Source organism: Toxoplasma gondii, chromosome IX (assembly GCF_000006565.2).
Source record: "Toxoplasma gondii ME49 chromosome IX, whole genome shotgun sequence".
In the NCBI taxonomy this organism is placed as follows: domain Eukaryota; phylum Apicomplexa; class Conoidasida; order Eucoccidiorida; family Sarcocystidae; genus Toxoplasma; species Toxoplasma gondii.
The window spans coordinates 262,358-288,093 of record NC_031477.1 but is presented as its reverse complement, the minus strand read 5'-3'; the positions used below and the strand labels follow the sequence as shown (position 1 = coordinate 288,093).

The 25,736-nt window shown below is 60.0% G+C and overlaps 3 protein-coding genes across 3 annotated transcripts; all 3 read left to right on the top strand.

The window, feature by feature from the left end:
* Positions 1–4,775: 4,775 nt before the first annotated feature.
* Positions 4,776–5,343, top strand: TGME49_279310 (hypothetical protein). The gene has a single exon (XM_002371930.1). The coding sequence runs from the start codon at positions 4,779–4,781 to the stop codon at positions 5,124–5,126; it is 348 nt and encodes a 115-aa protein (XP_002371971.1). The 5' UTR covers positions 4,776–4,778; the 3' UTR covers positions 5,127–5,343.
* A 1,349-nt stretch (positions 5,344–6,692) lies between these two features.
* TGME49_279315 (hypothetical protein) lies at positions 6,693–9,198 on the top strand (the record flags this gene model as incomplete). The annotated part of the gene is made up of 3 exons (XM_018781833.1): positions 6,693–6,715; positions 7,530–7,625; positions 8,775–9,198. 3 exons carry the CDS (start codon positions 6,693–6,695, stop codon positions 9,196–9,198), a joined length of 543 nt encoding a protein of 180 aa, XP_018636210.1.
* Positions 9,199–9,743: 545 nt separating this feature from the next.
* On the top strand, positions 9,744–25,517 carry TGME49_279320 (hypothetical protein; the record flags this gene model as incomplete). Its single annotated transcript, XM_002371931.2, has 1 exon — positions 9,744–25,517. The coding sequence occupies one exon, from the start codon at positions 9,744–9,746 to the stop codon at positions 24,645–24,647; it is 14,904 nt and encodes a 4,967-aa protein (XP_002371972.1). The 3' UTR covers positions 24,648–25,517.
* Between the last annotated feature and the right edge of the window lie 219 nt (positions 25,518–25,736).

Genomic DNA, 25,736 nt, shown 5'->3' with positions numbered 1-25,736 from the left:
CTCCCCTCGTTTCGAGGTACGACACGGCAAAAGCGACAAACCTTCTTCAAACATAGTCGAAAAGCCTCTGTCTGCCGGACTGACCGCGACTTCAAGCGAATCAAATGCATCCAGGAGCTGCGTGAGCTCGACAACTTGTAGTCAACCCCAGCGGAGGCGTGTGAAGGAACTGGCCGGCAATGCTCCAGTTCGCCTCCCATTGTGCTTGCTGGTCGAAGAAAAAGTGTATGCCTGGAAACACCGGCACTCCCAGTTCGGTGATGCTGATGCTCCAAGCAGCTGCCTCGTCATTTTCTGACGCTGTGGGGACGCGTGACGCCTGTGATCCAGTCTAGCATTTGCAGCTTGGCGGCGCAGCTGCGTCCGCGAAAGTGACGAGGCAACTGCAAAAGCCGACATGGATCCACGTTCGTTTGTTGCAGCCACCCACCGCATCCCGCTCGCGTGGAAAAAGCGACATCTGGCAAAATCGACATCTCTTTCCCCGGCCCGCCCACCTTCCAACACCTCGCAGTTCTCATGGTCTTGACACACTCGGGAAGTCACGCGCTTCACAACCTGCACGAGGCGGCGGCTGCGCCGCCTCTGTGAGTTCCTCGTTCTTGACAGAACTCGAGTCTGTAATCAGGGAATGCGGAACTGTTCTCGCTCTACCTCTGTGAAATTGACAACCGCTGAACGTTGCCCACCATCCCCCCGGAGTGCCTGCTCTCCCGCATACACACAGCCGTACCCACAAAGCCTGCTGGGCGTCTCTGTGGCGGACATGAGTTCCTCTCATGTGTGTGTGCAAAGGGAGACCAAAATCAAAGAAACAGGAACTGCGTTTCTGTGAACCTTTCCCTCTTTTTCGACTCAAAGGCAGCGTTGACAGACCTTGGACAGAGAGAGAGAGAGGGGGGGGGGAGCATTCCAACCGGCGATCAAAGCATGCCCTCTCACCTCACTTCAAAAGAAAAGACGTCCACCTGTGAGTTGCTTTTCCTCGAACATCCCATCGTAAAAACAGAACAGACCTTTCGAACCAAAAGAATTAAAATTTTGATGAAGCTGGTAGAACAAGACCGGACGCAATCGCGGAAATCCGGCTCGCGTTTTTCTCCTGAGCATGGAGTCTCGCCCCGTTCCCGTCGGAGACTCGTATCTGCCCCCTCCCCTTCCACCAAAGATTCCATCTTGGCGCCGAGTCCCCCTCAACCGTCGAGAGGTACACTGGACTCAAATGCGTGTCTAAACACACAGGCTTGTGAAGACCTGAAAAGGTCTTTCCCAATGCTCTTCCCGCCTCTCCACCGGCCTGCAGATCCTCCCCACACGATTGCTTTTCAGGAACTCAGCGTGTGCAGCCGATGCAGCGTGACGAAGAGTGTCTCATCCTTGATGTGCATTTATCTTCACACAGTTCTCTAAACTTTCGCGTTTTTCTGCGTGGGGATATCGGTGAAGAGGGTCAAAACACCAAGCTGAAACCTGCAGTCCACCCGCACCTCGGGGATTCTCTCTACGTAGACACGGCGAGCGGAAAGGTCCACTACTTGTTCTGAGTTTGCTTTTTCACTTGTTTCTACGCGTCTCTCCGGCTAGGATATTTGACAGAAACACCGCGAGGCCTTTGCTCCTGCGTGATCTGCGGCTTTCTCCGAACCCCGCAGAACCACGAAGAGATGACAAGCAGCAGGGTAGTCGGCATCTTGGGGAAAGCGGCAATCTCTCAATTGCCAGGCATCTTTCAGCTCTCGCCCCCGATAAAACATGCGCAACTTTGCGACGCGTTCCGGAGAGGCAAAAGAGTCTTTCCAACGATGGAGGAGCACATCGCTCTTTACCTCTCGCACCGTTGTGCCCTTCTGCAAAGAAACACAGCGAGACAACGACGCAGGAATCATCATGTTTCAAGAGAAGAAGCAGAAAGTGCACACGGAAACAGAGACTTGTCATGCCATTTTGTCTCTATGGCGAGCACTCTTGGGAAGGAAACAAGGAGGAAACGCAAAACAGAAAAAGCGACTTGCTATCCGTCTTTCTGTGAAGGACACCGAAAACAATTTCAAGATCCTAGGACGGCCCCGCCCCGCAAGCGGCAGAGAAGCCGGTTTTCTCCCGTTCTCAGACTCGCCTAACAGCTCCTGTCCGCCGAAAGAAACGCTGATTTTTATTTCCTACTAAACAGGAGTGCCTTTAGTCTCTTCGTGCCAACGAGAAGAAACACAGAAACTGCAACTTCACGAAAGAATCGGCACTCGCGAGACACGCATTCCCGAATCCACCGAAGCAAAAAAGCATCGCGGATACCCGCACAGATACACTTAGACAGACGCACGGATACGACCGCATGCATGTGCAAGATGCCGCGTACATACACACACACAAGCGTAGAGATGAATCTATTTTTTATACATGTCTAATAAAGATTCGCATACGGCTGGACCCGTGTCACACAACAGTAAGCTTCTTGTCACTTTGACTTCGCACACGCATATGAACATACACACACATGCACATATATATATATATATATATACATATATATATGGATATACATATACATAGAGAGGCACGGAAGAGCTGTGAAGAGTGACACAGGCAAGTAAACGGGATTCGTTCCTGGGATCTCTGTTTGCGTCCTTACTGTGTAGGTCGCCTCCACAGTTGCTCCATCGTGGTTGGGGAAGATAAAGCGCAACCAGATTTCTTCCTTGGACGCACTCATGTCCCCGACGCGTAAAGAGAAAACGTGTAGACGAGAAGAAGGCTGTGTTGACGACGGCGCGGTTCCCTGGCACGCAGAGGTGACGGACGCTGTCGTTTGCTCAGTCCGCCGCGAGTTCTCACCCGAAACAACAGAACGGAGGAACGCGGTTCTTTGGAAAAAAAGGCGACAGGACAAAGCCACAGTGATGCGAACTGCTCCACGCGAGGGCGGGAGAAAGGTGAACTCACCACGAATCACAGAATCACGGAGTGAACGCTCTTCCGATGCTTTCCAAAGAACAAGAGTGACCGCTTCGACTCTCGTCGCTCCAGGAACAAAGGCGGAACCTCATGGAACACCTTCACTTCCACAGTCTGCAGTGAGTTAACATCCCAGCTTGGGGAAACCTTGGATTCGAAGCGGACAGGCACAGAACGCCACAGTCCGTGAGAGAAGCAAAGCATTCACGACAACTGAGGCATCATAAGACGACGGAAAACACGGAGGGGACGGAGCAACGGGCGAGAAAGAGAGAGCACGAGGCCCGGCAGAGGAGACGCGAAAGAATCTGCTGAGCAGCAAAGACATGTCGCACTCAGCCTGGAGGGGAAGAGCACCGATATGTGCATCGATATGCGCACAGGAAACAACTCGCGTCCATGCAGAATGCTCCCCGTTGACACATTTGCCCATGAAGGACCAAATCAGCAACAGGAAAACGACTCACGGCCGAGAGAGCCAGAAAAGCGGAACAAAGGAGGGAGGGATAGGAAACGCGAAAGGTAAGTCGCCGCAACGGCGACGCAGTAAGCAAACGAGGTTCAAAAGGGCCGCCTAAAGCTCTTCTTTTGCAGCTTCGGGTGAATAAAAGAGACCAGCGATGAACATGTTCTGGAACGAAGCGCTCCTCCGCATATCCTGAGACTCTCCGTCTCTTGCCCGGCTCTTGTTGACTCCGAAAATCTCAAGTCCGATCCCCGACGGAACCAGGGGACACCCCAGAGACGAAATGTCTCGAACAACTGAGGATGGAAAACGGAAAAATGACTTCGAAGAAGTCCAAAACTTGATGGAGAGGTAACGGGCTCTCAGCCGCACAGAATCGACCTTCTACATTTAAGGAATGTCCATGTTCTCTCAGTGAACGGAATCCACATGTCCAGAACTGCCTCCTCCCACAACGCGCTCTGTGTATGTGAAAAGATACCTTCAACACTCACACGGATGCAGGCACACACGCACGTCCATGTCGATGCAATTGGAGGCTTTGTCCAATTGCATGAAAGGTAGCGCTCACTGGGAACTCTAATGACAGCAGGACGAAGGGTGGCAGTCACAGAAAGTGCGACCCGTCTGTCGCCTAGAAGCGGTATCCGAGTCATTAACCCAAGAGAAAAAGAAGTCAATAAGCTCGTTTTTGTCTGCTGAGAAAACCTGTTTTCCTCCGGAAGAGAACAGGAGGCTCCAGGGACAGGCGGGTGTCCAGGGGGAGTGATGGCAGTAATCCATAGATCACGCGTGAAACGAAAAAAGTGGAGCAGCTGGATATGAATAGGCAACGAACGCGCTGCCAGTGAGAGAAAGGCGCAACCGACCAAACACGAAGGCAGAGAAACTGGCGATCGACGGGGGTAGAACATTAAAGGTCCCCGAACGCGCACATGGGACGCAGGGGGAAAGGAGAAGTCATAACTGAGGCATTGGAGGTACAGAAAAAGGTAGGACTTCGCCTGGACGAAAGCATATGATTCGTACGAAGCCACTTGCCCCAGAACAAACGCAAATCCTTGAAACCTGCGCGGACACCTGACTCACGTAGAGAGGCGATTCATTGGGCTTTCAGGAGTTCGGCGCTGCGCTTGTTCCACGACATACCGCTAAAAAGTGGAGAGCACAGAAAAAAATGAACTTTAAGTACTCTGTCACATTTTCTTTTGCACTCTCTCTTTCTCCGTCTTTCCCGTCTTCGTCTGCTCGCCTCGCCTGGTCACCCACCCTTGCGCGTGGTCGTTGCCGCGGTGCTTGGTACTAATCCTCAGAACAGAGGGAGACACTGCGAAAAACAGCTCGCGAGGGAGCTTCACGAATGCAGAACAAGTTAAATCGAGGAGAAGTCACCTTCGTGGAAAAAAAGGGAGAAAAAAGCCTTTTATCGCGGAAACGCTCCGACTCCCAGACAACGTGGCGGGCTAGCGACTTGCGCTGTCGAGAGACAAGAGGGTCGCGAGGAAGAAACGACAAAGACGGCCGCGAGAAAAGCCAAAAAGGCCGCGGACTCGACGACTGCTCCTGCGACAACAAACCTAGAAAACGTTTCAAGAACAAAGATAAATTCCGGCGGCGCAACGGGCGATGCGGCAACGACAAGCACGCGGGAGACGCGAGCGCGGGGAAGAGACCGGTTCTCACAGCCAGGCTATGGCAAGATGGTTAGGCGAACATGACTTTGACGAAGAAAGAACGGAAGGAACACAACAAAAGAAGTAAAAGATCCTGCTGGCAACGGCTCACGAGAAAGCGCTTTTGGGGCAGGAGCGGGAGCAGCAAGCCGACAGCGGACTGTCGAGGAAACGTGGACACACGTTCTCCAGGATCGATTTTGGCTCGACACAACACGGAGTTATTTGCAGAGCGCCAGGGCGGATATCTGGAAAACCAACGCAATTCGACCCTTCGTAATGTCCGGTTTGTGCCCCTTCAGCTCTTGCGTGAAACCCCGCCGCGGGATCCAGCCGTTGTGCCCTTGTCTTGTCGAAGACCTTATGGAAGGCATTTTCAGTAGAAATTCAGTTGTGGGTTTCATCTGGTTTCGCGGAACTGTGCTTCCGCTTCAGACACAGATGCTCTCTCAGTCTTCGCGCCTGTGGACAACCCTTGTCCTTCGTACCAGGCTCTGTACAATGCTACAGAAATTGACTATAGTTTCTATTCAGACACTGTTGTAAAGAATCTTTCCGTCTCGGTGCGTGACGAACATAGGAAGTGCTTATACCTATGGAAAGGAGCCTGTCGTCAGCTTTTCATTTCGGAAAGCAATGCAGCGGCATTCCGTCAAACCGTGCAGGTGCCGCCTGCTACTCTGACTTACGTCGAGAACAAGACAAGTCTCTATGACTCGTTTGAACTCTGGCGTTTGTGTGGCCACAGCAAAGTCCTGGTGCTACGAATCAGACTTTGTCTGGACTTCAGTTTGTAATCCAGAAGCCAGCTGCTCGACTCATAAGCATCAGAACGAACCGCTGTCTACGCAGGTCGCTGACGTTTCAGGTAGACCTAGCGGTTGCTGGTGGAGTTTGTCAGTAGGCTTTGGTCTATCCTCTTCCTCATGCGCCTCCAGAGCTTGAACCAGATGCATAGTTTTCGACACGGTACATCCCATCAAAATAAAGGAAGCCGGTTCCTTCGCAAATTGGATGCGATCGGACTCTCGTGGTAGTGCGGGATGTTGTCAGTGAACGACAGAGACCTCCCGTGGAGGAGTCTGCCTAGAGCGACTGTAAATCACGGTTTTTTGTCACTCTCGTAATCACGAGGGGAAAAACTCTGATTGGCTTTAGAAAGATCAGTAGTGCTAGACTCTCCGCGTTCCTGGATGGTTTCTTGAAATGAGACCGCTGCTGGCTGAAGCTCAGCATATTATACGAGTCACCTTCAACCGAATCTGTCGGTCAATTCGTATAGCCACTAGCGCTCAGTTTCTCATCGATTTTCCGGTGTGGTCTTCTTGCACCACTCTCGAATCGGAGACACGCGGGTTTCCTCGTGAAATCTCTCTTGAAACCGAGGGTGGAAACGGAGCGCGCGGTCTGTCCCAGCGGCGGCGCAGAGTTGCCCGGAGGTCGTGTGCGTGCGCTCCGCTCGAGAAGGTCGTCTTTTTCGTCCACTAAACTTGGATGGAACGGCGCCTCTTCGGTCTGTCAGGGGAAAACGCGGCTCCACAGGGAAAACGTTGCACCTGGTTTTCCTCTTTGAGTACGGACAGCCTCGGGAGGTTGCAAACATGCGTAGCGCGAAGATGTCGCGGTGGGGAACGAGGGGGGGTCGCGTCTGCGGAGATCTCCGTGCTTCTCTCCGGGTGTTCCCGCGTTCTGGCGGCCAGATGACGGGGGGCCACAGCGGGCAACCGAAAAAAGACGGCAAAACGTGAACTGCATGCGGATAGAGAAAATGTGGACACGTGGTTCGACGTGCTCGCTGCGTGCGCGCAGGGAAGAGGTCCCGAGAGCACACGTTTTGAGGAAAAGTGTGTAGAGACAAGGACAGACAGACGCAAGGAGAGAGCGCGAGTTGTTCCCGACGAATACGGGGGTCTTTTCACGAGTTCAGCGATCCGATTTGCCGGTCTTTTCTGTGTCTTTGCTTGAGCGGCCAAAACTTCGTGACTGGTTTTGCACTGCAGCCTCCTCTCTCTGGCGTGTGTTGGATTTTCTCGGCGCGTCCTCGCGCGGCAGGCGCTGACACTTTTTCTGGAGCTGTCTGCCTTCAGTCTGTTTGGCGACCGGGTTGTTGGGACTTTCGGCACGGCAACGAACTCCAACGCCTCCTTTTCTGCCTTTCCCCGTGATTCGCCGCCTTCGGGAGCTGCGAACGTCGCCTGTACCCCGACTTATTACCGTTCCAAAAACGCGTGACGCCCACTTCCCCGAGAGGCTCCTTTCGCTCTCCATCTGCCCCAAAAGAAAAACCGCAGAGAGTGGAGGAAAAGGGAGAACAAACATTTTCTACGCGGATCGAGGGAATGAGTAGTGTCCGCGTCCCGGTTTTCTGCCCCTTCCAAGAATGAAGGTTTTTTTCTTTCAAGGGTGAATGCTTTCCCGGTCGACGTCTCCTGCCGCAGTGTCGCGTTCGCGACTGGAGGCAGCTTCGAGATCGTTCACATCCGTTTTCTGTCGCCTCACTTCGACTTCGTGGGAGCCTTGCTCTGTTGTATCTGGTAAGTCCGTGACTTTGAGACATTTAGGCGCTTGCGTCGCTCAGCTTCCTCGAATCCGCGCCGGGGAGAAAGATGTCGTCACCGCACATCGTGCGTGCTCCATCTGTTCACTCCACAGTATCGCGGACAACAACGCATTTCCTCAACTTTTCTTGCGGTGCATGTCCACGCGACGGAATTCCTTGCCTCAACGAACTCGTTGTTGGTGTCTGTCTCTCGGCTGTGCGCCGCCTTTAAAAATATGTGTGTGGCTGGACGACCCGAAGCGTAATGAAGTTGTCTCGTCTTTGTCGACGCGATCTCTTCCATTGATTTTTCTTGCCTTTGACTCGTGTCCAATTTTCCTGCGGTTTCTGCCGCTCTGTGAAGTGAGCCGCCACCACTTCGTGAACCTCGCCTCATGCACTTTCTCGCACCTTGACACCGGGCAGGTCAAGTCTCACATTTTGCACCTCTGCGTCTCTTCCTTTCTGAAGCTGCTTCGAAGTGATTCTGCATCTTTTGTCGTGAGAACTTTCCTGTCGCCGATGCACAGAGTGTGTCTACGCCTTGTTTGGAAACGAGCCGCCTCTCTCCGCTCGTCTCGTTCAACTTCCTTCTCCGCTTGAGTCTGCTCTCGTGCTCCACGCGAGGGACATGAGCTGCCGTGTTGTCCTCCTTTGCCTCCCCGTTTTTTCGCGACCGTCTTGGGGGTTTCCTGTCCAAGTGCGTCCACTGACAGCGCCTGCCTACTGCTCGTCCCAGCTGAAGTCTCTCCCTGAAGGTTTTCACTATGTTTTGTGTGTTGACATCCCGGTGACGTGGAGATAGGTCGCTTTAATTCGCGCCGAGATGAGTTTCCTTCAGACAGCTCGCGCGCCAGAAATAAACGAAACGCCCGTCAGAGACTAGGCTTGTCCAGAGGCCGGCGCACAGCGCCACGAGCATGCGTAGACTGGCTGTTGAGATGGCGTTTCGGCAAAACATGACGGACTGTCCTGCGTTTTCTACAAGGTAGTAGACCGGGTGATTCTGTTGTCCCCGGACCTCTTCAAGCGATGATTTCCGAGGCGGCGCCGGTGGTGTCGTTTCTGCTGTGTCCGTGCTACATACTTATCGGGCTTGATTTGTTGGTGCATGTGGGAACTTGCCGTTCTTTGTTTGCTGCAGGTTCAACCTTCGACGGCCAATCGTCTTCGTGTCTGCGAGAAGACGTCTGCGTCGAGATGCAAAGAGCCGTTCCTGTCTAGAGCCCTCTCTTGACATGGGAGGGTCTAAACGCGCAACGCTCGCTTCACAGCTGGCGTCGACTTCTGTGGAGCCTCGGCCGTGTGTAGTTTCCAACGAAGAATCACGAAGTTTGCAGTTTCGCGCGACTGGCTTCGGCCGAGTGAACGTACGAGAACCTCGCCTGTTCTCAGGCCTTCTGAGTCCGTTTTCTGCCCGACGTCTCCGTACCAAAAAGGTAGAATCGTCTCGCTTCGTCAGTGAGAAAGTTCCTCGCGGATGTGGAAATACACCTGCGTCGCGCCGTGAAAAAGACCGGAGCCGCCATAGAGTGTTCTTCGTCCTCGCCGTCACCCTTTCCATTTGAAAAATCAAAAAAACGTCTCTGGAGAATCTCCCGACTCGGAACGCCGCTCTCTCGACTCTTCTTCAGTCCGAATATAGAGCGACCGTCGTCCTCTTCTGCAGGCTTTCTTCTTCCGTAGGGCCCCCGCCGTTCACCTCTCTCTGTCCACTCTGAACCGCAGTCTTCGAAACGGAGTCAGGATTTGCCTCCAAAAAAGAGGAGACTCCCGCGAGGGTGGCCTCGTCGGTCTGTCTGATCGTCTTGCCTCTTCGCGCGTGGACTCTGCTGTGTGCAGCCGAGGGGGGCGTCGCGTCTTTTGCGCTCCGTCGCCGCCCATTTGCTCCGCCTGTGTGTCTGAAGGCTCTTCGCAGTCGCTGTCTCCGCCTTCTGTACCAAAGGAAGGACAGGAAAAAGTTACTGCGGGACTCGGGGTCCCGAGTCCGTCTGTGGCGAAGTTCGAGAAGGCGCGACGCTGGCCTCCGCACAGAGAGCGTACGTGAAGGACGCACAGATCGAGAAGAGGTTGAAGCGAGCCATAGACCGTCTAACGCGGATGTTGGAGAGCGATGTTCGAGGGCTCCTCCTCTGGAGCAGCTGACGCTGCAAGTTGCGCCTCCCCCCACTCTGCCTCCCCTGCTCTGTCGACTTCCAGCGATCCGGTGCGGTTATGCTTCTCGCCCAGTTCTCTCTCTCATGGCACAGAGCCGAGCGCGCGGAGAGGCGCGGACGCAGAGAAGGCAGAAGATCCTGAGTCCGCCCCCTCGTCTTCTCCCGCCGTCTCGCCGGGCCGTCTGTCGCGAGGCAGCGAGGCGGGGGACGTGTGCGGAGACACCGGAGACAGACGCGCGAGTGGAGCAGAGCAATGGGGAGAGCCAGACGCAGGAGCTCTGCAGCCTCTCTGGCCGTCAGGGACGCCCTCGGGTGCATCAGTCACCGAAGGAGTCTCCCTGACGCCCAGCCTCCAGACGAAAGATGCCTCTTCGTCTGTGGCGTCTCCCCATGGAACTGTTGAAAAACGGAGGTCACCTCGCGAGCAATCTCCCGCAGGCTCTCAGGCGAGTGCATCCTGTTCACGCCGATCTTCTGACCTTTCGTCTTTGTCTCCGTCTTCTTTGTCTCCGTCTCTTTGGCCGTCTTCTTTTGCTCCTTCGTCTTCTTCTTCGTCTCGCTTGTCTGTTGTTTGTCCGGCCGAGCGGCAGTGGCCAGCCACACGAGGCACAATGGAGGCCTCTCCCGCAGAGCAGGACGTAAGAAGCTCGTCTCCCTTTTCTTCGCTGACGCCTGTCGCCGTTTCTTCCGTTTCTGAACGCTCTCCTCGAGGCAGCAGAGAGCTGAGTCCGACCAAAGACCAGCACGCGTCTCCGGGGAGGAGAGCTCAACAGGAAAAGCAGAGTTTTCCTGTCGGATCTTCTTCTCTTTCCTCTTCGAGGCAGGTGCGTGGAGACTCAAATCTGCTGTCCACACTGTCTGTCTCCCCCGGGCTCGAACACACTTCGCCTTCTTCGACTTGTCCGGCGTCCATTTGCAGTGCTTCTCTGCCTGCCGCTTTGTTTCCCTCGTCTTCAGCTCTGTCTGGCTCTTCCTTTTCTTCCTCGCCGCAGGCGCCTTCCGATCCTCTCTCTCCCTTGCCGCCTCTCCTTTCTTCTTCGAGTCTCTCGTCGTTTTCGGCCCCCGCCTCGCCGCCTCGTTCCACGCTTGCTGAGCCTTCGGCGAGCGGAGGAAGGCCTCGGCGCGGAGACGATGCGTCCACTTCCGAGCTGGGAGACGAGTTGCAAGCAACGCGAGCGGGAGAGGACTCCTTTCCGAGAGAGCAGCGAAGGGACAGACGGGAGGGAGCCAGTCGACAGAGTGGAGAGTCTCTTCCTTCAGTTTCTCCAGCGGCTTCTCCCGCGAACGTGGATGCTTCCCCTAGACTGTCGAGGCCACCCGAGGATCGAGGCGAAAAGGGAAGCGAAGAAACAACCTCTTCGCTTCCAAGTGGAACGGATAGGGAGAGAGATGGTGTCGCTTCTTGGACTCAGAGTCTGGGCAGAAAGTTTGGAACGGAAAATGAGGAGCTCCGCGGTATGGGGACTAGAACCCCCGTTCTGTCGCATGTATCAAGTCCCCAATGTCGTCCAGATCTTGGAGTTGCCTCTGTGCACACGCACCATGTAGCCGAGGAGGGAGGGGACGGTAGACATAGGGGTGGTGATGCAGCTCAGTCGCATGCAGTCTCTGCTCGAATTTCAACTCCTTCCGGCTCTTCCCCCGGGAGCCCAGGTTCCGTGAAGCGGGTCTCGAGAGAGACTGGAAGGGCGTCAGGAGACAGCGAGGTGACTTGTGCGAGACCTGTGGCGTGTGATTCGCCTGTGGACAACAGAGAAGGGGAGCAGAGAGAACAAGCGCCCTTCGAGCTGCCGTTTGCTGTCTCCTTTCCTTGTGCCCGGCTGCGACAGCAACCAGGCAGGGGACGGGGAAGCGAGGAAGAGCGAGGAGACATAACAGAAGCGGAGGCGGAGCCCCACGGGGACGCTGCGTCGTCGCATGAAAGCGCACATTCAGTTAGTCAAGGAAGCTGGGAAGGAGATACCGGGACAGAGGCAGAGCCGAAGCGAGCCTGTGGAGACGCATGTGAAAAGAGTGAGCATGCGTCTCGCCGTCGTTCTGGAGAAAAGCGTCTCCTTGAAAGCAGTCCAACTTCCAGCGAGTCGAAGAAAGAAGAGGAACCCGCAAGCCTCGTGCCTTCCTTGGGGGGCGAGAGGGCGAGCGAGGAGTCCCGGTTCAGTTTTGCGGTCCAGGAGGAGAATTTGAAGCAGGAAGGCAGGTTTCTGTCTGCAGAAAATTGTCCTGTCTCGTTTTCTTCTCCTCGCGCCGCGTCCCAGTGGGCTTCAGGTGGCGGCGACGAGCCTGCAACTTCGTTCAGCTGTTCCTGGACTCCTGTGGAAGCTCGAGACTCCTTCGCGGACTCCGGAGGGCCATCCGAATCTCGCGCGAGCCCGCAGGCCCCGCCGCTCGGCCGTGGGGTCCCGGCGCCTGCGTCGAGGCGCGAGCCTGGAGAGTTTGCAACGGCGGGAGGTCGCGGCGGCGCCCAGGACTCGTTCTACTCCCCGGAGGCCAGTCAGGTGTTGCTGGCGTCCGCTTCGCAGTGCGACGGTCAGCTGGCGTCAGCGCCGACCTCGTCCTTTCACACGCCGAGGGAGGCCCTCACTGTGGACGGCGGCGAGCCCGCGGGCGCGGGGGCAGAGGCCTCCAGTTGCTTGCGGGAGGGCGAGCCTGGTGCTGGCGGCGACGACTTGGCTGAGTTCCATAGTGCGCGGGGCAGCCGCCTGCTCGAGCCGGATCTGAGGCCGTTCGCAGAGGCAGTTCTGAGGGCCTCCGAGGGCGTGGTTCGCGGCGGAGAACGCGAGGAGGCGGACGGAGAGCGAGGCCTGAGTCGAGGCTCTGCACTGGCTACGGACGCAGTCGAGCCTGGGCCTTCATCGCATGCCTCTCGAGAGGACTTAAGTGAGGCGGGACGAGGCGAAGAAGACAGCGACGCGGCGCGAGGCGAGGTCGACGACGACCGTGAAGGCTGGGGGAGAGAGGAAGAAGCTGGAACGCGCGGAGAAGCCTCGGGAGCCATTCGCGAGGCAGCCGAACGGCCTGCAAGGGAACAAGTGGGCAGGGAAGGCGAATGGAGGACGTTGGAGAGCGACCGGAGTGCCGGGACTTCTTGCGCTTCTCGAGGCTTCGAGCAAGCAGAGGCGGATTTGGTGACGGGGTCTCCACAGGACGAGGAAAGCCCTCTCGGCGCTCAGACAGAGTCGGAGCTTTCGGGCGTGACTTGCACGCGAGAAGAGAAGAGACAGGTGCAGCTTGAGTCGAACGATCCCGACATGCCACACTCTGAGTGCAGGAGTCCTGTTATGCGGGCGACGGCGAACGACAGTTGTCCCGGTGCAGCTCCAGAGAGTCTCCGATTGCCAGTCTCCGAGGCGCGGGCCCCGCGGCCCTCCAGGGCCAGGGCGCAGGTCCCTGCTGGGGCGCTGTCTCCGGAGGGGTCGGGCTTGGAGCCCAACTTGGGGTCGCGGCGCCTGTCTCTGGCGTCGATTGTCTCGGAGCCGCACCGGCGGTCCTTTTGCCCGGGTGCGCGCACCTCGGACGATGGCCGGCTAGAAGTGAGTCCCTCCCCGCAGACGAAGCGCTGCAGCTTTCAAGCAACTAGCGGTGACGAGTCCGTTTCCTCTCCGTCTCAGTTCTCTGGCGACGAGAGTGGAGGTCGGCGGAGGATGGGTTCGACGCGGGAACGCGAGAGACGGCGTCGCTGCCAAGAGGGCCAGAGGCACTCGTTGGGGGAGTGCCGCTCGCCTCTTCATCCCACGGTCTTCCCCGCGTACCCCATCCCAGGGAGTAGCTCCCCTGGAACGTCTCCAGCCTGCGACGCTGCGCTTCCGCCGCGGCTCGGAGGGTCGTCTTCACCCCCAGGCAAAGCCCAGTCGCCTTTGCGCACCGCACGCGGGCCCAGGGAGCCCAAAGCAATCTCAGAGACACCCGGCAGGGCCGCGGTCGCGGGTTTGTCTCCGAGCCCGACCGGCGCATCCCCCCGGACGGCCCCGGTCTACCCGCCCCCCGTGGGCGATGCGGGCGCGCGGATCGGCCCCAGCGAGGTCGCGGCGCAGGCGCCCACGCCTCCAGTTCACGGCGTGTCTCCTCAGCAATTTCCATTTCCACAGAAACTGTCTCCGGAGCGGGGGCCGAGTCCGAGGCCGCCGCCGTTTGTGGGCCTGCCCCCTCAGATTCTTCTTCAGCAACAGCAGCTCTTTCTGCAGGCGACGGCGCCGCATCTCCGCCCCGGCGTTGCCTCGCCCCCCCAAACCGTCCCGGTGGCTCCCCAGCAGCTCCTGGTGCCTGTTGAACCTTCTCTGCACCAGGCGACCCTGGCTGCATCGCGGCCTCCCAGGGCGAGTCTTTCCCCGGTGGAGATGAACCCCGTTGTGCCTTTTCTCCCCTTCTTTCCGGTTGATCAGTCCCCCCCCGCCGTCCCTGCAGCGTTCTCCGGAGGCGGTCCCGGGCCTGCTGCGCCGCTGGTGCCTGTGGCGCCATTCGCGGGCTGCGCACCCATCCAGCCTCAGCCGAGTCCGACGCCAGCGCCCTTCGTCGTGAGTCCCGCGCCTCCCGTGAGCGTCCCCCCGGCACCCGACGCGGAGGCAGCCGCGGCGGGTCCGCAGGTCTCCCGCGGGACTTCTCCGGGGACTGGCAGACGAGCCAGCAACGCGTCTTTGCAGCGAGAACCGATTCCTGCAGTTCACAAATCGCTGCAGGAGCTATCGTACCAACTGCGGCACCAGCACCAACTCCAGCAGCTACAGCGCCAGCTCCTCACCTCTCAGGGGACAGCCCTCTCGGATGCAGGACGCAACCTTCCTGCGTTCCCCCCTGGACGCGCCACCCGGCTTGCTGCTGAGGCAGGCGCTACCTCGGCGCCTTCAGCTTCCTCGGGTCCTCCCGTGCCGTCGGGGCTAGGTCCGGGACGCAGTGGAGACGGAGGGCCTTCGCGAGTGGAGATCGGGGTGGACAGGGGGGACGAAGACACAGGGGAAGAAGAGGGCACGTCCAGAAAGCCCGCGGGAGAGCGACACGCCTCGCTGGCGCAATCGGATACTGAAACACAGCCTAGTGGAGCTGTGGCTCCTGGCCAAACCAAAGGCTCCTTGGCAGCCGGAGTGGGTGCAGGAAGTGAGCGGAACGGGTCGTCACTGTCTCCTTCCCCTCGGGTGTCTTCTCCAGTGTTGCCTGGCTGTCCTCCGGTGCCTCCCGCCCCTCCGAGTCGCCGTGTCTCCGACTCTTCAGGCACTGTGGGGCGTTTTGTCTCCTCTCAAGATTCGTGTGTTCCTCCCCCTTCTCTTCCCTCTTCTTCTTCTCTTCCCTCTTCTGCTTGTCTTCCCTCTTCGGCTTGTCTTCCCTCTTCGGCTTGTCTTCCCTCTTCTGCTTGTCTTCCCTCTTCTGCTTGTCTTCCCTCTCCTCCTCCTCCGCCTCGTGCTTCGCTTTCCTCTCTTCCTTCTCTCTCCTCTCCTACTTCTTTTCCCCCTTCTGCGTCGCTTCCTGCGTCGACTTGTCCCCGTTCCACTGCTCTTCTCCCAGGGGCGTCTGAGCGCGTTGCTGTGGTGCAAGGAAGTGCAGGCGCGGCTCCGGGGGCAGTTGGCCTGGGGAGTGGGTCAGTTCCGTCTTCTTCGTATGCTTCGCCTCCGCACCAAGTGTGTCGGATTCTGCTTCTCTCCGAGCAGCTGCTGCAGCAGCTGCTGCACCATGTGACCCCGACGGCTTCGGCGCGGGACGAGAAGCGTCTGCTGTACAATTCGCTGGTGCATTTCGTCCATAACATCTTGGGAAGTGAAGTGAGTCTGTACCTGGCGGGGAGCACGGCGTATGACGTGGACGCCGCGGGGAGCGACTTGGACGTCGTTCTGCTGGACCGGGCCGCGCCTGCGACCGACGCTCGGGGCATCCTCCAGCACTTGCGTTCGATGATCGAAGCTGTGCAGCAGCAACTCGCGCATGCAGGCGAGTCGGCCCTGGGGAGCGACTGGCCTTTGCGGACGGTGCATCTGCAACTCGTGGATTCAGCGCGCGTACCGATTCTCACGCTAAGAACACCCGACGCGTCCGTCGTTTGCGACATCAGCGTCAACACTAGCAACAGCATCTGGCACTCCGAGTTCTTCAGCTTCGTTCTCCAGCAACGCCCTCAGCTCCGACCCCTCATGCGCCTCCTCAAGGTCTGGGTCAGAAACCGGAAGCTCCCCACCATGAAGGAGGGCGGTCTCCCCAGCATCGTCTGGATGATTCTCGCCGTCTACTTCTGCCACGGCGGCCAACGCAACAGTCAGAGTCGAGGAAGCGACCAGAGTGGAGAGAGGAGTGGGCCTGATGAGGCCGGGCCTCTGGACATGCGGGAGACAGGCGAAGAGATGAAGTGCGCAGGGGCTCAGCCAAGGGCCGCGCAAGACTCCCCGGAGACAGACTTTTTGCGCGGCGAGAAGAAAGCGGACTCGACAGGTTGGGGGGCTTCGGCGCATCTGGTCAGTCCCCTGGGGTTTCTGGCGCCGATGGTAGGTTTGCCGGCCCCAATTCTTCCGTCATTTTTTCCGTTGCTGCTCTCGCTGCTGCAGTTCTTTGCTCACCTTCGGAACCGGTCGTGTCTTTCGCAGTCGATCTTCATCTGTTGCTCGCCGTCAGGCGCGGCTGGGACTCCAGGGGCGTTCCCGCGGCCGCTCCTGGCGGCCCCCGGCGAGGAGCGCGGGCTGCGGCACCAGGCGCCAGCCCCCGCGGGGTTTCCCCACGAACACCAGGCGTTGGCGTCCTCGGCGATTCTCTTGGGCGCGGGACCCACGAACGCGAAGGCCGCGGCCAGCGCATGCAGCCCGCTGTCGCTCGGCGCCTCTTCGTCCCCGTTGCTGGTCTCCTCGGTCCCGAAGCCGCGGTCGGAGGCGGCGCAGCGGATCATCTCCTCGTTCTGCCACGGAGGCGTCTGGGACGACTTGCTTTCTGTCTACGACTACCCCAGAACCAACGCAGCTTACCTTCACAGCGTCGGGCCTGGTGGAAGCAGCTTCGCCGTTCAGGGCACCCCGGGTGGGTCTGCCGGGGCTGCAGGCGGCGCCGGCACAGGAGGAGGCCCTGACGGGGAACCTGCCATCGACCTCGCGGCGAAGGTATCAAGCGCCACATGGCTCGTCTACCTCTACGAGTTAGGCAGGGCTGCGCATCTCCTCAATTCGTTTCTCAAAGCCGTACACAGATTCCATCTTCTTCTCCAGATTCTCCACAGCCAGGCCGCCAACCAGCACCTGCAGAACCAGCTCGAGCACCTTCGGACGCTGCAGGGCGACGCCGCTGGGGCCCCCGGTAGGGAGACACTTTCGACAGAGGGCGAAACGGGTGGACCCACGAAGGCGCGGGAAGAAGGCGAGTCGGGGCTCTCGGAGAAACGAAGGCAGGCAGACGGAGGCGCCTCGAGTGGAGAGGCGGAGAAACGTTCTGAAAAGAAGTCGGAGACAGACTCGCCGGTGTCTCAGCCGGTGACTGAGAAGGGAAACGCGAGTGCTCGGAAAGCGGAAGAGAAAATGAAGCCGGGGGCGGGGGCTGGGGGTGGGCCCGGCACACCGGGCTCCCCACCAACCTTCCCCTTTACGCAGGGCCTCCAGCTGTTTCGTCGGGACCTCCTGATGGGGGTCGCAGCGATCTTCGACGAAATCTCAGACGACCGATACGTTCTTCCTGCAACCTACGAAGAGGCGACAGAGGAGGCTGACGCGACTCCCGACGAAGACGGAGATCTCCTTGCCTCGTTCCTCGGCGCAGATGCAAACGGTGGCCGGCCTGGCGAGGGCCTTGAGTCCGCTTCTGCTGTGTCGGGGACGGGCCAGCCGGAGAAGAAGGTGGAGGCCGCAGTGTCGGGTGCTTCAAACTCTTCGATCCACGCGTCGGCCTCCGCTGCCCCGACAACAGGGTGTTTATCCCGTCTGCTTCCCTGCAAAGACCTTTCTGTGCTGGCCGATGCGGTGCGGGTCTCCCTCATGAGGCCCGCGACCCTCACCTCCAAGGTCTGGCTTCTGGCTGTCCTTGAGGGTCGCCTCTGTGTGATTGAGAGCAGCAAAACGTGTCAGGAAGGCGGCTGGTGGAGCACGCAGTTTCTCAGTCGCAGGGACGTCCGGAGCACTCTTCACGGGCGTCTCTACCTGCTTGTGGGGCTGCAGCCGCTCCAGAGGTATCTCCTCGCCTGCCAGAGGCGCGCCCGTCTCGAGGGGAGACAGTCCTCCAACGCCCCCGCAGAGACCAGTCCCGCGACTCAGGGCACCGCCCAAGAGATGAAGGCGGAGAAAGAAGAGGTCAACACGGAGACCGGCGACTCTAGCGTGGAAGGCGAGTCGGGCGTGAAGGCGACTTTGAAGAAGGGAGCAGCGCATGCAGAGGATAAAGCTGGAGACGAAGAAAAGACAAAAGCAACCGGGCGGAAGGAAAAAGAAGGGAAAGATCTAGACGGTGACGTTCTCTCCAGCACGGATGCAGTTTTTCCGCTGTCGTACGTCCAAGACAAAAACGAACCGAAGGCTTGCACCCTTGAGGCCGAGGCCGCCAAGAGTCCGTCGACTGCGGATCCCGAAGACGAAGTGAGCTCGTTCTTCTCCTTGGAGGGTCACTACCCCGCGTTGCTGGTGCCGGTGAATTTGGAGACACTCTCCCCTCCCGTTCTCTTTTCCCCCTGCAACTTCGTCACGCGCCTGACCGTTCTCCAGTGCGGTGTGCCTGCCTCACTCGCGCGCCCCCTAGTGTCTCTCTTTCCGTCTCTGGGTCTCGCCGCTCAGGCGAAGGGCGCGAAGGCCCGAGGGTTGTCTCTGCGTGTTCTGCCGTCATGGGAGATGGCTCGCGTGTCCACACTTCATCGAATCGCAATGACGTCGCCGTGGTTCTACACTGTCGCACCCAGACATCAGACGCAACTCCACGCAGGCATGAGGGCGCCGCTGCAGCCGACTGTCGCCCGGTGCCGGCACTGCGGGGTCTCAGGTGTCACCGCAGTCGGCGGGCTGCTCGACCAGGCCGAGAAGGAACTGCGGGAGGCCATACACAACTTCGCTGAGGCAAGACTCACAGGAGGCCCTTCCGATGCTTCTGCTCGTGCCTCTGAGATCTCGCAACCAGGCCCCTCTGGGAGCACAGACGCTGATCAGGGGAATGAGAATGAAAGAGAGAAAGAGATTCACAGAGAGGAAACACGAACCCTGGCAGCAGTTGCCGCGTTGACCATTGCTGCAGAGCGTTTGGAGACGTCGAGTCGAGCTGGGGGAACCGGGGAGACGACGGCGGGAGCAGGGCCTGTCCCGCCCTCCGGAGGCCCCACATGGGAGGAGCGACGTGAGGGAGATCGAGGGAAAGAGGGCAACTGTGAGAAAGGGCTTGTACGTCTGGGTCCGCGAAGCGCTCAGGCCCCGGGGCCGCCTCCTGGGAATGCAGGCGACGCTTCAGGACGACCAGGAGCTGCGACCCCTGTGCCTCCAGGCGCGAGTGGAAGTCCTGCGTGGGCTCGCCCCGCTCCACCGGTGCAAGTGTCGGTGCCTCCGTCGCCGCCGTACGACTCGACTTCCAGCGCGCCCCCAGTGCCAGGGTTTGGAGCCGGTCTGGGGGCCTCTTCGCCGGGCTCCTCGCTGACGCTCGCAGGGAAGAAAGGCCCGGTGCAAAACTCAGCGACTGCCGCTCCTGTGCCGTGTCCGCCGTCGGGCCTGCACCCCGTTTCCCCCTCAGCGCCACAGCTCCCGCTGCTGGTGTCGCCCGCGCAACTGGGCTCCGAAGCCGCTCATGCAGGTCAGCCGGCGCCGCACGCAGGCCCGGGACGAGGGCCCCCGGTGTCTCCGGTGGCTGCACCCGCGGGGATCGTCCCTGCGCCTCACCTCCTGTCTCAGCCCTCGCTGTGCCAGACCCCGGGGGTCTCGACACACCCACCACACCCGCCTGTGGTCCTGCTGATGCCAGTGACTCCTCAGCAGCTCCTCATTCAACACCAGCAGCAACTTCTACACCAGCAGATGCTTCAGCAGCATTACATCCAACAACAACTGGCACATGTGGCGGCGGTCGCAGCCCTGAACGGCGCGGGGCCTCCTGGGGGCGCGGAGGCGCTGCCTCCGCGTGTGGAGCACGCGCCTGTCGTCAGGCCGCCGCAGCCCGGGATGCCGACGGGTCTGATGGGGCCGGGACCGGGGAGCGGCTCGGGGGCAGGACCTTCTGCCGGGGTAGGAGAGCCGGGGGGTGTGGGGTCTCAGCCGTTGGAAGACGCAAACCTCGCAGGGGTTCCGCGTCAGCCCCACCCGGAAAAATCGCTCGAGAAGACTCCACATGCGGGTTGCTACTACGGCACTCCCCAACCTGGCCTGGGGAGGAGCGAGAGTGGCGGAGGCCGCGGCCCGCGGGGGGCAGGGCCCTCGACGGGGAGTGCAGGCGCTTCGAGGCGGGCCTCTCAGCAGCACGCCCCTCCCAACGACGAATCTTCTGGAGTCGGTTTGCCAGCTTCCGGGCCGCTGAATCCGGTTTGGGGACCAGGCGCAGGGAGCGGCTCAACTGGGCGAGGGCCCATGGGGCTGCATGCAGGCGCGGAAGGACACCGCCCAGGTTTCCGCACCAGAAGCACCGCGAGCAGCGGCAGCCCTCACGGCGGGCGCCGGGCGAACGGAGACGGCGCTCTTTCAAGGTGGGGCACTGTGGACGAGCGGGGTCCGGCCGGCTGCCCTCAGGAACCGCATGCGTCGCGGCAGGTGGATCTGCGAGTCGTGCACGTGCAAGAGGCCCGGGAAGGCAACTCGGGTCGAAGAAGTCGAGATGCAGGGTGCCCGCCCGTCTCTCCTGTTTCGGAAGTCGAAGGGGACACCCCAGGCGGCAGCACCAACTGGGGTGAACGAAGTGGAGACAACGGACGCCGTGCACCCTTGGAGGCATCTAACCATCGCAGAAGCACGGGAGACCTCGCCTGGGGCTCCATCAACGTCTCGGGCCTGGGGGCCAGCTCGGGGTTCGAGGGAGGGCACCGGGGAGACAGAGAGAGGAGGGGCAAAGGTTCTGGCGGATCCGGAAGAGAAAGGTTCCCGAGCGTGTCTTCCTCGTCCGCTACTCCCGCGCTGCCCGTGACAGACAACGGGATGCCCTCGGCGTCTAATCAGGACCCGCCGGCGGCCTCAGGCGAGACGCGCGTGGACAGGCTCGACGACTTTTTGGGACGTGCAGGGCCAGAGGGAGGCGATAAGTCCGGAACTCGAAGTGAGGCTCCACCTTCCTGTGGGCGCCATTCTTCTTCCGTCTCGCCCTCCGTCTCTGCCGGACCAGGCGGTTTGGAAAGAGCGAACAAGAGCCGAGTCGTCGGAGAAGACGAAACTGCGTCAGGCAAGCCAGCTGCTGACATCACAGGTTCGGCTTCGTCTCTGGCAGGGGCTTCTTCTACCGAGTCTCAGGGGGACTTTCAGGCGACACTCTCGCACGCGCAGACTTCCTCGTCGTCCTCGCATTTGTTGACTCCTGCGGGTTCTTCCGGGGGCGCAGTTTCGCTTCATCACTGCGTCGGGCGCGTCTCGCCGTTTGCGTCACCTCTATGTTTGTCCGGGGCCGCGCCACCGCTGCGAGCGCACCAGGCAGGCCCCCACGCCTTCTTGTCTCCAAAGACAGACGCGCGGGAGACTGCAATCGGGAGCCGCTCGGAGGAGGGGAGGGACGGACGGCAGGCGACGTTGCAGGCCTCAGTCGCTCCCTCGCAGACCCCGTGCGTGTCCAACGTCGGAGAAGAAGAACGCCGAGAAGACTGGGGGAAGAATGGGCGCCACGAGACTGGGCAGGAGGCGAGTACCTCCGCGCAGGCGCCCGGCCTCGCCGAGGCGCCCCGGGCGGGGAGGAGTAGCTCGCGACAGTTAAGTGCGAGTCCAGAGAGGATGTTTTCTAACGGGGGCGAAGCGCCTTCGTTCCTCACTGAGGCACCGAATGCCGCGTCGCGAAAGGCGAGCGACGAGAGCTTTCACAGAGCGGTCCCTCGTCCTCCCGAGGCTGCGAGACGGACCCAGAGGTCGGCGCGAAGAGACAGTGGAGACTCTGGAGCCCTCAAACGCGAGGAAGAAGAGAACGGAAGGCTATCGCCCGTGTATGGGCGGCCACACCGCGACAACGGAGACGGGCCTGGAGGGTATGGAGACAGCGGGCGAGAAAGGCGTATCGAAAAGGGAATGGCGCGACCCCTGGAAGGTGGAGTCCGCCTGGCAAGTCCAGCGAGTTCCCCATCGCAGTCATCCCCATCGCACTCATCCCCGCCGCCCGTCGATGCTTCTGCGGGATCCTTGAGTCCTGCGTCACCCTCGGAGGCGCTGCAGCGGACAGACGGGCCTCGTCCCCGGACATGTGGTGGCGAGGTCGTGAGCAGAGCCCCGGAAGAAGGAGAGAAGAAGCGTTTGAGAGAGCGTTTGAACGACGAGTTGGCGGTTCGCCGCGAGGCCTCACCGGATAGGGGTGACCCTCCGTGTGTGCCTGAGGATCGCGAGCGGAGAACTCGGGCGTTGTCTCCGGCTCCCGAAGGCGCTGCGCTGTCGCTGCGCTTCGTGGGAGAGCGAGACGAGACGCGTTCTCCGCAAGGGCCATCGTCGCCTTCGTCCAAGGACACACCGACCGCCTCGACGCCTTCTTTGTCGGAGAGTGGGGCGCAAGGCGGCCCCGCTGCAGCAGACAGTACCTCGAGCACCTCTTCCCGGCGGCTGGCCCGCGAGCGAATTCCTCTCAAACATCGCGCAGAAAAGCTGTTGTATGTCCCTGGTGCCCTGAGGCGGCAAAAACTGCTGGGCCAACAGGGCGTGGAGGTGCCGAGCTGCGGCCCGAGCACGGGGAGTGCGTCTTCGATAGGACAGTCCTTATCGGACTCTCCGGGGGAGACGGGGAGAGACACAGGCCTCGCGGTCCCGCCGCTCTCGCCCGCGTCGTCTCTCCAGTCGTGCTCGTCTGGCGGGCCTCCAAGCAGCGGCGACAGAGAGCGCGGGAGTCTCGCCTCCTCGTGCGCAGGGTGCCATCCGCATGCGTCTCCGTACTCCGGCGGCAGAGATAGTCGCCGGGCCTTGGGCTCCACCGCCACGCCAGCGAGCTACGGGTCACCCCGCGCCAGCAGCTACCTGGAGGGCGCCGCAACGTCCCCGGGGATGAGCTCCGTTCCCTCTCCGAGGTACCCAGCGAGTCGCCACGAGTCTCACGTCCCCAGCGCGGTCACGGGCCTCTTTGGCTACTACGCCGCGCGGAGCGGCAGCGCATGCAGTCGGGGCAGTAGCCGAGACAGCAGCGAGGGGCGTGGCGGGGGCTCTGTGGCCTCAGGCTCCGGGCCGGCGAGCTACGGGGCCGGGCGGAGCGCGAGCTACCTCAAGGGCGCGGGGCGAGACCCTTCGGCGAATCGCGAGCGCTTCGCCTACCGGGGAGACCGTCACGGCGACTCTGATGAGGGCCGCAAAATGCATACAGGGGAGAAGGTCGGTGGCCGAGGCCCGCTCGCGTCCCAGGGCATCTTCGCCTACAGTGGCGCGAGTGCGTTCACCTCTTCAGTCTCGGGCCAGCAAAGATTTGCACCCTACGGTCGGGCAAACGGCACCAGTGGCGCTGCGTCTGGAGGCTACTCGAGACACCGAGAGGCCGCTGAAGAAGACCAGCGGTCGAACTACCGCACAAGCGAAGTCAGTCAAGGGGGCCCACGGAGTTCCACATCTTGGGGCTCGGGGAGGGGCGACATGGGTGCAGGCGCGAGCTACTCGGGGTACACGCCGAGTCACGAAAGCTTCATGAGTCCGAAAGAGGCCCTACGAACTCGGCACCGAGTCGTCGAAGAAGTCCACTGGCGTCTCGCCCACAACGCTCGCAAACTGCTTCAGGACAGTGCGCACGGAAGCTCGAACTTACAGGGACAGCCGTTCTCCGGGTCCCCGGCCGCCTCTCTAGGTTCCGAGCCTCATCCAGCGCCCTCGACTGCATGCAGTGGTCACAGTGTCCACTCGGGCGGCGGCTACCTCGCGAGTCAGAAGGCCTGCTCTTCGCCGAGCTACTCCTTTGCCGAGGGCCACAGAAAGGCCCCCTGGCTGACGTTCAGTGCGCCTGCAGCCGTCGGTCCGGGCGCCTCTTTGGAATCACTTCAAAGCCCGACGCCTGGCAGTCTGCGTGGCGGGGACGAGGACACTCCGAGGAGCCGGGGGGATGCGAGCACAGCCTACGCCTCCCCTCGAGACAGAGTATGCATGCGGGGTTCCTCGCCGTTGCTAGACCGCAGCGAAAACGACTCGGATCTCCTGCCTGCGGGACGACGAGGCAGCGGCCACGAAGCCCACTTGTTCGCGGCTTCCCAGTTCTTCAGGCGAGGCGAGACGAGTCGGAATTCGGGGTATCCCGGGCCCTTGAGTCGAACGACTTCCGGGGGCGCCCTTGGGCCTTCGACCCACCGCCGACCAACTTTCTCTTTGTCTCACGGCGCGTCGCCTCCCTTCCACGCGAGTGTGTCGACTCCAGCGAGCCAAGGTTCTGGTGCCCCGGGGGCCCGCCACCAGGGCCGGGCTACTTGTGGAGTCGGAGGTGGCTCCTTCGCGTCCTACGGCTCCCAAGAGAGCCAAGCCAGCGGCTCGTCCCTCGCTTCAGGAAGCAGCAGGATGTCCAAGAACGGCCAGGCCCGCTTGCTGCACGCGGCTTTGAACTGCGCCGTCGGTCGCTCGGACAACTCTGTCTCCTCACTCTTCGCATCCTCGACTCATGGGCGCGAAGGCGGGCCTTTCTCGAGTAGAAACTCGGAGGCGGGGCGACCGGGGGGCCGCAGCTTCCCCGGCGCCACAGGCGGGGACAGAAGGCTTGACACTCTCGGCGCAGCGACGGGCCTCGAGTCCCCGTCTTTCGGCGCCGGCCGCGAGAGCTCAGCAACTTCCGGCTCCGATGAGGACATGAGTGGCGAGAGACGAGGACGATGAGAGGAAGAGGACAGGAAGATGAAAGATGCGAGGAGAAGAACGAGAAGAAGGGAAACAGGGGCCGGAGAGACACAAAGAACCGATAAGGAGTGGTACAAACAACGTGCAGATGAAGCGAACAATTTGTGAAGGGGGTTGTTTATGTGGTACGGAAGGTGTGCAGACCGTGCGTTTGTAAAAATTTTTGTTGGGGAAGTGTTGTGTCTTTAGGGGAGACTCGAGATTTCCTGTTGTGTAGAAAGAAATCTGTGATCGTCTCTTGGCGCAGAACGGGCCCGAGAGTAGACGGCGACTGAGGTGGCTTTTGTCGTGGCCTCGTGGCTGCTCGCTCTCCTCTTCCTGGCGGGGTTTTCTTGATTTTGGTTTCTGCCTGGCAGACGCCAGAAGCTGGGGACATGCCTGTGCTCTAGTCGCCGTTCGATTTGCGTGTGTACGGGGAGGTCGATGTCCCCCTCCGTTGATGTGGATCGTGTAGGCGCGGCGTAGTAGCGTGTTTAGGGATTGTAGAAATGTTTCTGTAGTGGCCAGAAAAGCTTCTCAGGCTAGAAAGCCGAGAGCAGGGAGAGAAGGCGCTTTCATATGTGACAGAAACGTACAGAAGATTCTTTTCGCCGGAGCGTCGTTTCACGTGCTTCCCTTCTCGTGTCTTTAGGTCAGCTGTCCTCCCTCTTCGTCATCTGCACGTCTTTCGTCTTGATGAATGGAAAAGTCAGGCATTCGAGAATCGGACTTCGCTCCGGGAAAAAGTGCGTCTTTCCTGTCTCCGTATGGACCGCAGAGCAAGCACAGAAGACAGAGGGAGAACTGGCAGCGGCCCTCTGGAGACGGAGGGCTGTCTCCTCGGTCTGTTTTGCGACCCGACACTCCCGGCACACACGCCAGCAAACTTCGGCTCTCGGCGTCTCTTCTGTCACTTTTTTTTGTCTCTCCCTTTCTCCCCGTCGAGCTCTTGGGGTCCCCGAGACTCAGACAGAACACACTGCTTTAGCAAAATGTAGGTATAATGATTGTAAATGGTTCCGACAACATTTTCTGTAAGGCCTCTTTCCATTGACTCAAAGTTACACATTTAACTCGTCGAAATCGTGG